The sequence below is a fragment of the Chrysochloris asiatica genome, unplaced genomic scaffold, assembly GCF_000296735.1.
Source record: "Chrysochloris asiatica unplaced genomic scaffold, ChrAsi1.0 scaffold00002, whole genome shotgun sequence".
Classification (NCBI taxonomy): domain Eukaryota; kingdom Metazoa; phylum Chordata; class Mammalia; order Afrosoricida; family Chrysochloridae; genus Chrysochloris; species Chrysochloris asiatica.
Window position 1 is genome coordinate 21,446,661 of NW_006408520.1, and position 14,431 is coordinate 21,461,091.

At 41.7% G+C, this 14,431-nt stretch overlaps 1 protein-coding gene across 1 annotated transcript in view; it reads left to right on the forward strand.

Annotated features, from left to right (window-relative positions):
- Positions 1-2,976: 2,976 nt before the first annotated feature.
- The window catches only part of TGFBR3 (transforming growth factor, beta receptor III), a 176,323-nt gene continuing 164,868 nt past the window's right edge, over positions 2,977-14,431 (forward strand). Inside the window, exons 1-2 of the mRNA XM_006831059.1 lie at positions 2,977-3,064; positions 8,146-8,330. Coding sequence (XP_006831122.1) covers positions 2,977-3,064; positions 8,146-8,330 — 273 coding nt within the window. The remainder of the gene's footprint in view (positions 3,065-8,145; positions 8,331-14,431) is intronic.

Below are 14,431 nucleotides of genomic sequence, written 5' to 3' on the forward strand. Positions count from 1 at the left end.
CTTGTAAGTCATGTTGAGGTTTTGGGGCTTTATCTAAAGATCAGAGAGAGGAGTGGTAAGCCATGATCAGATCTTTGTGTTTCAAAGATTAATTTGGCTGCTAAGGCATTTCGGTAGGGATGCAAGTTTAGGCATTCTTTGGGGTAAGAGAGATGGTGGTAGCAGTGGAGATGGACAAAAGAGGACAGAGTTGAGGCTAGAGAGAGAATCCACTGAATGAGGTGAGAGAAAGGGTGATGCTGGGGAGATCCCCTGGTTTCTGCTAAGAGTATTGAGTAAAGCGTCATTCACTGAGGGAGGGAATGAAGAGAAACTGCAGGCTGGAGTGTAAAGATCCTGAGTTCCACATGCTGAGATTGGGCGTCTATGAGATAAGCAAATGGAGATGCTGAAGAAACTGCCCAAAATTTGGCTTGGGGATTAGAAAAAGAAGGCTGTACTGGATCTGTAAACTTGGGAGTTTCTGCAAATAAATGGTCTTTGAACCCTTAGAGAAGTTTGAGAAAATCTGTGGAGAGAGAGGGGGTTCTGAAGAGCATGGAACGTCTTTAGTTGGAAGTTAGGAGTGGAGCAGCTTGTGGGAAAATAGTGTCTCTCAAAAAAATGTTTTTTCCTAAGTTTTTGTGCTTTGCTATTGAGAATATACACAGCAAAGCATATATCAATTCAAGTATGTTTACATGTACAGTTTAGTGACACCAATTACATTATTTGCCTTGTGCAATCATACCCTCCTTTTCCAAGTTAGTCCTCCCTCCTTAGCATTATTAACTCACTGGCCCTAAAGTTCCCATCTAATCTTTTGAGTTGTTGAGGTCAATTTGATCCCATATGTAGTTCTTAAAAAGAGCATAATGTTTAATACCCATCTTTTTTACTAGCTAGGCTAAACTGTTCAGTTTGAAAAAGAGTTCAGAGGATATTTTTAATTTAATGAATAAAGATTATCTTAGGGCAATAGTTTCAGGGGTTCATCCACCCTCCATGCCTCTAGAAAGTATAGAGTCCATGAGAATTTAAAATTCTGTTCTACATTTCCCCCTTTTTGATACATATTTGTGCCCATTCTGCAGAGGTGGCTCAACAGAATGTGGAAATCATCGGACAGTATCACATGCAAGTAAAATTTTGCCAAAGATAATCCAAAAATAGTTGCAACAGTACATTGACAGGGAACTACTAGAGATTCAAGTCAGATTCAGACAAGGACATGGAACAAGAGATATCAATGCTGATGTCTGATGGATCTTGACTGAAAGCAGAGAGTATTAGAAAGATTGTTTTTGTTAGGTGCCGAGTTGGTTCTGACTCATAGCGATCTTAATGCACAACAGAATGAAAGAAACCAGTGTTACGCTTGAGCCCATTGCTGTTGCCACTGTGCCAATCCATCTCATTGTGGTCTTACTCTTTCTCACTGACCGTCCACTTTACCAAGCATTATGTCGTTCTCCAAGGACTGGTCTTTCCTGATAATATGTCTGAAGTATGAGAGACGAAGTCTTGTCATCCTGGCTTCTAAGGTGTATTCTGAATATACTTCTTCCAACACAGGTTTGTTTGTTTTGGCAGTTCATGGTCTCAATACTCTTCTCCAACACCATAACACAAATGCATCAATTCTTCTATGATTTTTCTTATTCATTGCCTAACTTTCAGATACATATGAGGATATTGAAAATACCATGGCTTGGGTTGGGTACACCTTAGTCCTCAAACTGACATCTTTGCTCTTGAACACTTTCAAGAGCTCTTGTGCAATAGATTTGCTTACTGCAATACATCATTTGATTTCATGACTGCTGTTTCCTTGAGTGTTGATTGTAGATCCAAGCAAAATGAAGTCTTTGAAAACATCAGTCTTTTACCCATTTATCATGATATTATTTATTGGTCCAATGGTGAGGGTTTCTGTTTTCTTTACATTGAGTTGCAGTCCATACTGAAGGCTGTGGTATTTCTTCATCAATAAGTATTTTCAGACCTCTTCACTTCCTTAGTCACTCATACACATGTGAAAGCTGGACAGTGAATAAAAAAGACCAGAGAAGAACTGATGCCTTAGAATTATGGTGTTGGCAAACCATACAAAATATAACTTGTACTACCACAAGGAGCTCTGGTAGCGTAGTGGTTACGAATCGGGCTGCGAACCTTAAGGTCAGCGGTTCGAAACTACCAGCTGCTCCACGGGAGAAAGATGAGGCTTTCTACTCCCGTAAAGATTTACACCCTCGGAAACCCTATACAGGGTCGCTATGGGTCGGAACCGACTCGACAGCACATAACAACAACAACAACAACCACAAGGATGGGCATATCTGTCTTGAAAGAAGTACATCTAGAATGCTATTGATAGGTGAGGACAGTGAGACTTTGTCTCATTTACTCTTGACATGTTATCAGGAAAGACCAGTCCCTGAAAACTGACATCATGCTTGGTAAAGCAGATGGCTAGTGGAAGAAAAGAAAGACCTCCAGCAAGATGGATCAACACAGTGGCTGCAACAATGGGCGCAAACGCACCATCACTTGTGAGGATGGCGCAGGACTAGCAGTGTTTGATTCTGTTGTACGTAGGATCACTGTGAAGTGGAATCAAGTCAATGACACCTAACAACAACAAGGCAGAGAACATGTAGACTAAGGCAAGGTGAGTTTGTCTTCAGAACTCAGGGCTTCCCCTGTACTTCCCTCACTCTTGGATAATAACGTATCCTCGGATATGTTGTCAGTGACCCTCATGTGGCGTTGAAGACGGGGGTGATTTAGGGAAGACCCTGATGGATGATACTGACATTATTGTAAGATGGATGGCAATTCAAACACACCTGCAGGGCTTTGCACGTAAATATATATACAAAAATGGAACTGAACGTGTTTTTATTTGTGCATAATTTGTGAAAACTGAATTCATGGCAGGAAACTATGAAATTAACTCAGAAGGATTTTTCAGTGTGGGTGGCTATATCTGATATGACTTCTCAGAATTCTGTGGACTTCTGGACTGTCAAATACACCAGGCATCTCACTGTAGCTGAAGAGGTGCAGGAGAGCAGCAAGCGTAGCACCCACCCATACTGTTGACCCTGTGCATGGGGATGTTCAGTACCTCCTGCCCTTGCTGCCTTCACCGCCTCTTGTTTTCTCAGAAAGCAGTAGGGCATAGTACAGCAACCCAGAGGGTGGCAGTGATTGCTTGAGAAGGCACATACTTCATTTCAGACTAGATAGGTATTATCAGCATAGATAATTTCTGTTGGTCCTGAAATAGACTTGGAGCACCAGGCAGGGTGTGTGCTTATAGTTTAGCATGAGAGGTGCAGGTCTGGCTGGTCTTGAGCTGTGCTTGCATATGAAACCCAGGCTACAATCCTGGAGAATGTGTTTATTATGCAAAAGTAAAGAAAAAACTAAAGCAAGTACATTCAGGTCTTTTATCTGGGTTACCTTGGAAGGCTGTGGTTTAGTGGTGCTGTATGTTCAATCCCTAATTTTCTCAGCTGTCAAATGGGGCAAATAATACTAAATTCATAGACATGTGTGAGAATGAAGTCTTTTCTGTTCATCCTTTTTTTGAATATCTCTATCACCCCAGTCAGTGTGAAACCAAGACTGAATTGTAGTGGGGTTGATTCTCACATCACTTAGCAACTATTTTCCATATTAGTTTCTTAGAGCCATATCTAAATGCCAGGACCCACAATACCCTGACCACTGATCAGAGAAAACAAAGAGGTTTTTTGTTATTTTTTTTAAGTTCAGTGATTCATCTTTTAAGTATCTGTTATATGCCAAACAGCTCTGTGTTGGGTGCTGAGGATACAGAAATGAGCAGTGACAGCCTGTCACTTCACACACAAGTGACAAAGGTAGTCACAGTGTGGTTAATGCACCAGGGGCAATGGGCAGACAGAGGAAGAGCATGTCCCTCAGATGTTTGTTGTGGGGGTGGAACTAGAATGGGGGAGGTATTTGAGCAAAGGAAACCTCTTGAATAAAGACCTGGGGTTAAAAAATGCCATGGTATGTTTGGAGTTCTTTGAGCAAGTTGGTGTTGCTAGAATGGAAAGAGTTGAGGCTGGAAAGATGGGAAGGGGCTAGATCAAGAAAGGTCTTTTGTGTCCTGTTAAGGAGCTTAAGCTTTATTTAGTGGGTGAGCAGTTCTCAAGGAAGAGGAAATGCTTGCTGAAAAGAGAGGGATAGGCATTTGCATTTGTAAATAGTCATACAATGGAGCACCTCTGGGCTAGGAAGAAGGAGCCCTGGTGGGGCTGGGGTTAGACACTGGGCTATTAACCTCAAGTTCATAAGTTCAAACCCACCAACCACTCTTTGGGAGAAAGATGAGGCTATCTCTTCCTGTAAGGATTTACAGTCTTGGAAACCCTATACCAAGTCTCTGTGATTTGGAATGGGCTCAGTGGCAGTGGGTTTGGTTTCTGGTTTAGGGCTTGGAGCATGTTTGCATTGGAGAGCTTGAGACCTGAGACTCCTGTTATAAAGATCTGTAGTAGTCCTTGGGTGGCACAAAGGGTTAAATGCTGTATTGCTCACTGAAAGATTGATGGCTTGAGCTCCTCAGAAAGGCCTGAGGGTCTACTTCTGAGGGGTCAGCCATTAAAAACTTTATGGGGTACTGTTCTACTCAGACAGATGTGTGGTCACCATGAGTGAAAACTGAATGGATGGTGCCTGGTTGGTTTGGGTTTGGTTGCAGGGCTACAGGAAGTAAGGATGGAGAAGAACAGATGGGTTTAAATTTAAGACTTGAATAATCAGGGGAAGGAAGAATGCAGAAGCAGCAACCAAGTATAACCAAAGCTCTACTTTTTCTGTTTGAGACTCTGCTCATATTCTCCCTCTTCAGGGAGGATTTTTCTGCCTCTTGTCTCATACTTTGCTGTATAACTCTAGCCCTGATTACCTTTTATTGTTTGTAAGTTTGTTCTGCTTTCCCTAATAGGGAAAGTGTTTAATTCTGTTGTGCATAGGGTCACTATGAGTTAGCACTGACTCAATGGCACCTAACAACAACAAAAATAGGCAAAGCTAGGATCAGCATCATACTTGGTTGGCTATAGTTTTAAATATTTAATATATGTTCTGCATGATATTATTGGGGTTTTAGATAAATTTTTCTATTTATCTCTGATTTTCTTCTAAGAAGGGAAGATTAATATAAATGTCAAATGGGGAATCTTATCATCCAATATGTGAGTCTAAAAAAGGGCATTTAGAGCATCAAATACTTGTCAAAATCACCGACAAGAAATGTCAAGAGACTGAGATTTTAGGAAAGGCTAGCCTTTTTGCCATGTAATTCTGGTAACAACTTACCTGGAAAGGCTTCATTAGTGTGTATGCAGTGTTTTGTTCATCCATAAGGTTAAAATGGATGTTAGAAGAGACACTGAAACTTGCTCTCCAGCATAGAGATGCTAAAGCAAATGGAAGAAATGAGGAGGTCCAAGAGCTGAACAGAAAATTTCAAAGATCAGCTCGAGAAGATAAAGCCAAATATTACAACAAAATGTGCAAAGATCTGGAGTCAGAAAACCAAAAAGGAAGAACACGCTCAGCATTTTTCAAGCTGGGGAACTGAAGAAAAAATTCAAGCCTTGACTTTAATTATTGAAGGAATCTCTGGGCAAATTATTGAATGATACAGAAAGTATCAAAAGAATATGGAAGGAATACAAAGAGTCACTGTACCAAAAGGAAATGGTTAATGTTCAACCATTTTAAGAGGTAGTATTTGCTCAAGAGCCAATGATACTGAAGGAGGAAGTCCAAGGTGCATTGACGGAATTGGCAAAGAACAAGGCACCAGGAATTGATAGAATAAAAATTGAAATCTTTCAAGAAAGTGAGGCGGCACAGGAGGCACTCACTCATCTCTGCCAAGAAATTTGGAAGACAACTATCTGGCTGACTGACTGGAAGAGATCCATATTTGTGCTCATTCCAAAGAGAAGTGACCCAACGAAATGGGAAATCATTGGACAATCTCTTTTATATCCCATGCAAGTAAAGTTTTACTAAAGGTAATACAGAAATGGCTGCAAGCATACATTGACAGAGAACTTCCAGAGGCTCAAGCTGGATTCAGAAGAGTCCGTGTAATGAGGGATATCATTGCTAATGTCCAATGGATCTTGGCTGAAAGCAGAAAATGTCAGAAAGATGTTTATCTGTGCTTTCATGACTACACAAAGGCTTTCGATTGTGTGGATCATGACAAGCTACAGGCAACATTGTGAAGTATGAATATTCTGCAACACTTAATTGTGCTCATGAGGAATCTGTACCTAGACCAAGAGGCAGTTGTTCGAACAGATCATGGGAATACTGAATGGTTTAAAATTAAGAAAGGTGTACAATAGGGTTGTATTCTTTCACCATACTTATTCAACCTGTATGCTGAGCATATAATCTGATAAACTGGGTTCTATGAAGAAAAATGTGGCATCAGGATTGGAGGAAGACTCATTAACAATCTGCGATATGCAGATGATACAACCTTGCTTGCAGAAAGTGAAGAGGACTTAAAACATTTACTGATGATGATCAAAGAGCATAGCCTTTGGTATGGATTACATCTCAATGTAAGGAAAACAAAATTCCTCACCATTGGACCAATAAACAACATTCTTATCAATGGAGAAAAGATTGAAGTTGTAAAGGACTTCATTCTTCTTGGATCACCTATCAACACTCACAGAAGCAGCAGTCAAGAAATCAAACGACGTACTGCATTAGGCAAATCTGCTGCACAAGACCTTTTTAAAGTGTTTGAAGAGCAAAGATGTCACCTTGAGGACTAAGGTGTGCCTGACCCAAGCCATGGTATTTTCAGTCACCTCATATGCATGTGAAAGCTGGACTATAAATAAGAAAGACCATAGAAGAATTGATGCATTTGAGTTATAGTGTTGGAGAATACTGAAAGCGCCATGGGCTGCCAAAAGAACCAACAGACTTATGTTGGAAGAAGTGCAACCAAGAGTGTTCCTTGGAGGCCAGGATGGCCAAACTTAGTCTCTCATACTTCGGACATTTTGTCAGGAGGGATTAGTCGCTGGAGAAGGATATCATGTTTGGTAAAGTGGAGGGTCAGAGAAAAGAAAAAGACCCCCAATGAGATGGATTGGCCAAGTAGCAGCATTGATGGACTCAAGTGTGACAACAATAATGAAGTTGACCCTGGATCAGGCAGTGTTTCGTTCTGCTGTGAATAAGGTCACTATGAGTTGGTACCGAATTGATGGCACCTAACAACAACAACCGGAGAACTTCCAGAGGTTGTTAGAAGAGGCCGTGGAATGAGAGATATCATTGCTGATGTCCGGTGGATCTTGGCTGAAAGCAGAGAATATCAAGAAAGATGTTTACCTATGCTTTAATGACTACGCAAAGCTGGACAGTGAATAAGGAAGATTGTAGAAAAATTGATGCCTTTGAGTTGTGGTGTTGGAGGAGAATATTAAAAGTGCCATGGACTGCCAAAAGAACCAATAGATCTGTTTTGGAAGAAGTGCAGCCAGAGTGCTCCTTGGAGGCCAGGATGGCTAAGCTTCGTCTCTCATACTTTGGACATATTGTCAGGAGGGAACAGTCGCTGGAGAAGGATGTCATGCTGGGTAAGATGGAGGGTCAGAGAAAAAGAGGAAGACCCCTAACGAGATGGATCAGCCAGGTGGCATCACTGATGGCGTCAAGTGTGGCAGTGTTAGTGAGGTTGTTGGCCTAGGATCGGACATTGTTTCATTCTGCTGTGCGTGGGGTCGCTATGAGTACGTTCCGACTTGATGGCACCTGACAACAACAACATAAACAACAAAGGCAGAATTAGGTTCCTAGTTGGGATAAATGGTTTGTGTTCCGTCATTAACCTAAAATTTTAGTGGTTCAAACCCATCCACAGGTGACACAGAAGAAAGAGGTGGCGATCTGCCTCTATAAAGATTACAGCCAAGAAAGCCCTACAAATCCACTTCTACTCTGTAACACGGGGGGTTGCCATGAGTTGGAATCAATTCTTCAGCAAGGCCTCTCCAGTGTGTTGGCAAGGGGATTGGTTTTATTCGGAGGTTGAATTCTTTGTTATTTCTGAATGGTTTGTGTTTCTGATTCTCCCGGCAGGTCCAGAGCCCAGGGCCCAGTGTGAACTGTCTCCGGTAAACGCCTCCCATCCTGTGCAGGCCTTGATGGAGAGCTTCACAGTCTTGTCAGGCTGCGCCAGCAGGGGCACAACAGGGCTGCTGCAGGAGGTGCACATCCTGAACCTTCGCGCTGTGAATGACGGACCCAGCCAGCTGCAGAGAGAGGTAGGCACAGGGGGTTGGCTCAAAATATTATGAGCAAAGAGGTCTTTTCTTTTATTCTGGGCTTTTACAAGGATGCACACCTTTGAACAGAAGTGGGGAAGAAGAAACAATAGACACTGGAGAGAGAAGGATTTCAAATGACTGATGCTCTTTGGACATAGCACTGGGACTTCTCCCTCTAGAGATTGCTTGGCTCTTTCCCTTCCCTTGTTCCCCACGTGGGAAAGAATGTTCTTAAGAATTTCATTTTTCAAACAGACTGAGGTGCCATTTCTCCATGATTATAATATGTTTTTTCCATCTCTTCCTGTGCCCTCTTTTTTCTTTCTTTGTTTCATCATATGAACCAACTGCTCCTGTAGGATCAGTGAGGGGGAAATGGGACAGTCTGGAATAAAGAAGCTGGGAGTCCTGGTATGGTACTATGGAATAAAGCACTGGACCGCAAGGTCAGTTCGAATAACAAGGTCAGTGATTCAAACTTACCAGCCGTTTCTTGGAAACCCTATACAGGGTCACTGTGAGTCGGAACTAACTTGATGTCACTTAACAACAACAACAACAACAACTTTGTACTTGCATGTAAAGCGCTGACAGTAGCTCATTCTTACTGTCTAGGCAGGTTCTCAGAAATGGTGATGGTCTTCGTGGAATGATGATAAAGCTCAGTTACTCAGTCTTTGCTCAACACTGTTTCAAGTGTTCATACTCACACCAATCTCACAAAGTTCTATTGTTGTGGTGTGCTGTTGAATTGGTTCCAACTCAACCCCTTGTAGGATTTCCAAGAATGGCTGGTGGATTTGAAATGTCAACCTTGTGGTTAGCAATCCAGTGCTTATCTTACATAAATAGCCGCATTTTACAGGTTGGGAAATGGATGCGGAGATACCTCCCTTCCCTTGCCCAACGTCATCCATCACCTTAATAGAGAAATGACCTCCTCTTTTCTGTGGTTCAGAAATGACCTAGATTGTGGGAGAATGGTCACTGTGCTTCTTTTAAGAAGATATATTTCCTACACAATAATGCACAGTGTCACTTTCTGCTTTTAGGCTTTCTGTGTGTCCAAAATGTGATCACTCAGGCATTATTTCGCAAAGGAGACAGAAACTGCAATAAACCTTGATTACAGTGAAGTATAGAAAAACTAATGCAGAATGAAATCTATCTTTTTGAGCTTTCTTCTGGTCAAGAAAGTGAATTTCCAGAACCATTTGTTTATGCGCCTCCCCTACGCCTCCTTTTTGGGGAGTCGGAGCAGGAGAGAGGAGGGAGGAGCGAGTAGCAAAAGCCAACTGATTTTAATCTTGTGGAAGTGTGCAGAGTTGGCACTTTTCAAAGGCAGATCATCTAACCTTTTGCATTACATTGGAAATTGTTGTTAATACTCTTGGTTGCTTGCCATAGTTGCTTCAACACATACTTCAGGTCAGCTTTCTTTATTCCAGTAATGTGTCTTTAATTTTTAGCTTCTGGGGGAGAAATTGTGGTGGGAGGGAAAGGAAGAGAGGAGGAAATGCAGTTCCTAGGAAGTGAAGCGTTGCTGACTCCAGCAGTTCTTGAACCGTAATAATTACTCATTTTATATATGCTTCTCTCAGACGAACTTGGGAGGAAAAGAGAGTCCAAGCTGTTACAGAAGCAGCAACAGCAGAGAATTCTTGATGTCAAATTGTGCGGCACTGTTGTCTCTGAAAATAGATTCAAATAGGACTACTGAAGCAGAAGAAAAATATCTCAAAGAAAGACAGCAGAACTCTCCCACACTTGTGTTTACTATGTTAGATCAAAATGAAACTCATTTTAGGACACAGCAGGACTGAGGATTCGTAAAGCTAGCTGGCTTCATGGGATGTAGTATGTTTGGTGAGGAGGAAAAGAAAATCAATGAAGAGTAGTTACTAACTTAAAAAAAAATTGTTGTTGTTGTTGAGAAGATACTCAACAGAACATATACCAACATAACAATTTCGACATGTACAATTTCATGTCTAAAACTTTTTTATAACCCGAACATTATTCTTGCTACCATATATGTGTGGGTTTATATATGTGCATAGTTATTGGGTTAATGATTTGTAGATATTTCTCAGAAGTTGCAGCTCAGGGAAGCTGTATCTTTCTCTGGGAACCTTTAAGAATTAGGTGGTTATAGTTCAGTCCTATTTGAAACAAGATTATTTAGATAAGACCTTTGGAAATTCTATCTGACCTTGTTTTGGTGTTGCTAGGTGTTGTCAAGTCTGTTCCCACTCACAGTGACCCTAGGTCCAACAGAAGAAACACTGTCAGCCCTGTAACATTCTCACAATCATTGCTTTGTTTGAGCCCATTGTTGTAGTCAAGTGTGCATCCATCTCATTAAAGGTTTTCCTTTTTGTTGCTGACCTTCCACTTTACCAAGGAATCCTGGTAGCATAATGGGTTAAGTGTTGGTCTGCTAACTCTAAGGTCAACAGTTCGAATACACCAGCTGCTCCACAGGGGAAAGATGAGGCTTTCTAATCCTGTTTAAATTTACAGCCTCAAGAAACCCGATGGTGGTAGTGGTGGTTGTGTGCCGGGAAGGTGGTTCCAACTCACAGCAACCCTGTTTGAGTCAGCACTGACTTGATGGCATGCCACCACCACCACTTTACCAAGTGTGATGGCCTTCGTCAGGGAATAGTCCTTCCTGATAACCTATCCAAAGTGCTTCTTGCTTTCTTAAAAGCATTCTAGCTGTACTTCTTCTGAGACAGATGTGAAAACTGCCCACCATGTGTGATTCTGCTGGTATTTGAGATACTGGTGGCACAGCTTCCAGCATCATAGCAACACACAAGCCACCTTGACAGACTGACAGACAAGTGGTGGTCACCTGGCCTTGAGTTGCTCTTTTGCATATACAGAATGAATGGCCAGTGAATGATCCAGAACAGCAGGGTTATGAAAAAGGGAGAAAGAGAATTTACTTATAAGTGGCACAGTGGAGGTGGAGAAGTATTAAATATCCCTCAAGACCCCTAGCGAGATGGATTGGCCAAGTGGCAGCATCGATGGACTCAGGCGTGGGAACAATAGTGAGGTTGCCCCAGGATTGGGCAGTGTTTTGTTCTGCTGTGTATAAGGTTGCTATGAGTCGGTACTGACTCAATGGCTCCTAACAACAACAACAACAACACCCATTTTATATATGACTGTGGAGATACAGTACTACTGTTTTGCAGTTTCAAAACAATCACTGACCCCAGCACTACCACTGCTAGGTATATACCCAGAAGAAATGAAAACATGCATCCACACAAAACTTGTCTATGAGTGTTTGTAGCAACGTTATTTACAGCAGCCAAAAAACTTTAAAAATCTAAATGTCCATCACATGTTGAATGGTTGGTTATGTGTCATGGAGTCGGTTCTGACTCAGCGACCCTGTACAGGGTTTCTGAGGCTGTAAATCTTTACGGGAGCAGAACGCCTCATCTTTCTCCCACAGAACGGCTGGTAGTTTCAAACTGCTGAACTTGCGGTTCACAGCCCAGTTCGTAACCATTGCGCTCCCAGAGTGCCTTCACCTTTGAATGTTGTTGTTGTTATGTGCCGTGGAGTCGGTTCCGACTCATAGCGACCCTGTACAGGGTTTCCGAGGCTGTAAATCTTTACAGGAGCAGAAAGCCTCATCTTTCTCCTGCGGAACAGCTGGTAGTTTCAAACTGCTGACCTTGCGGTTCGCAGCCCAATTTGTAACCACTACGCTACCAGAGCGCCTTCACCTTTGAATAGATATCTTAAGTGTGATATATCCATTCAATAGAATACTATTCAGCAATTAGAAGAATGAAGGACTGGTACATGCTGCGACACGGATGAACCTTGAAAACAGTATGCCACGTAAAAGAACCCAGTTACAAAAGACCATATATTGCATAATTCTATTTACATGAAGTGTACAAAACAGGCAACTTAAGAAAGATAGAAATTAGATTAGTGGGTGCTTATGGTGTGGCGTTGTGGATTAATACACTGGACTGCAAAGTCGATTTGACCTGCAAGGTCGGTGGTTCAAGCTCACCATCCGCTCCTTAGAAACCCTATACAGGGTCCCTATGGGTTGTAATCAACTCAACGGCACTTAACAACAGTAGCAATAGTTAGAGCAAGGGGAGGGAGGAATGGGGGTTGACTGCTAATGAATATGCGATTTCTTTTGGGGGAATGGAAAATGTTCTAAAATTAGATGATGGTGATAGTTGTACAGCCTTGTGAATATACTAAAAAACATTTGCGTTTTACACTTAATTTAAAAGGGTGCATTTTATGATATGTGAATTATATTTCAATTAAGCCGTTAAAAAACTTATTTGACCTGCCAACATTCTAATCAGCCCATAAAGTTTCCCTTGGCTTGACTCACTTTTTTTTTTTTTTTTTTAAGTACGAAGATTGCTTCCTCTTCCAACCTAAACGCACCCAACTCTTTGTTATTCTCAATGAATAGCTTGATTTTCATAGCTATGTCATTATGTGGTCTATGCTAAGAGTCATCTCTGACCTGGTTTTAGGATAATAGTGGGAGAACTAGAGGCAGCCTTTGTACTTGTCTCTATCCAACTCTTTTTCAAAATGAAATGATAAATGTGTTGTTTACACATCAGCTGAAGAGTTGACTTCTGGTCATAATCAACTTTGACTATGATGCCTATTGTCATTATTTTTCACCTTCATTGCCAATGCCCTTCAGCTTGTGGTGTAGGTTCAGCATCACAATCTATGAAAAATCATCCCTTTTGTAAAGTTTTACTAAATTCCCACCACCCAGGTGCTTTTTCAGTGGGGAGTTCTTTCTCTTTCCTGTGTTGGGAAGGTTCTGGAGCCCAAACCTGGCAGTAATAACTGCATCAGGAAAACACTTATGCTTAATTTAGACAAACAGTTTTAAAGGCCAGCAAAGAAATTTGTATCAGAAACATTGTTGTTACAATACTGCATTAAAAGCCCTCTCTACTGAAGCACTGGCCTCACTTCTGTGTTCTCATCAGGAAAGCAGAGACTGATAGTTGTATTTTTCATCTTAACCCACACCTCTCATTTGTAATCACGGGTTTGAGAAACAACCGCCTTGGAAGTGAACAGGAAGCTAGAGGAAGACTCTCTGGCGTCAGGGAAAGGGAGAAGAGGGCAAACAGCACTGAGAGATCAGATTTGTCTTTTAGAATAAGTGGGACCTACATCATTTTCATCAGTATAAAAAACTGCTGGTGGTCTTTCAGGTAGCAGCTGAGTAGTTTAACCAGGCACCACCTTAAGAGCATATAACAACAAAAATGCCTTTTGATTTAGAAGTAAATGCATCCTTCCCTTCCTGTTAGATTGCAGAGTTTGCTACCTTGGGATGTTTCCTGATTCCTAAGAAGGCTACAACACTATCAGAGGTTTGTGTAGAGAAGCATGCATCCATTAGTGGCTGGAGTAGTACCAATTTTGTTTCCTGTCATCTACTTGTGAGTGGATTTTAAGTGGTGATGTCTTTTCTGGAGTCCTGGTGTGGCACTGTGAGTTAATGCACTGGACTGCAAGGTCGCTTTGAACCTAAAGGTCAGTGGATAGAGCTCACCAGCTGTTCTTCAGAAACCCTCTACAGGGTCGCTATGGTTCAAAACTGACTTGACGGCATTTAACAACAGCAAATTTCTTTTTTATTTCTGACCCATCCCATTGCTTATGCTATGGAATGCTGTTGAGGGTAAGCCTCTAGCTGCCATGAGATAGGTGTATAAAAGATGGCCATTTGATTTTATGTATTTGCTTTGACATTACTGGGTCATGTCAGTGACTGGTTGTAGGAGTGGAGTGTGGACCAGGAAGATCTGCTGTTGTAAGACAGTGTCCAGGTGTAGCAACTTCACCCATCAGAAATCTGCATAACTCTTCATACTTGTATTTGCATATTGTATGCTTCATTCAAAAATGCATTCAGGATGAGCTTGTAACAAAAGGCATACTAACAGTGTAAGTAGATGTGCAAAATGAAGACCAAAGGAAAAAGAATAGTGAAGTTTGATGTTAAGTGCCATCGAATCAGTTCCGACTCATAGTGAGTCTGAGGAGTGGCTGGTGGG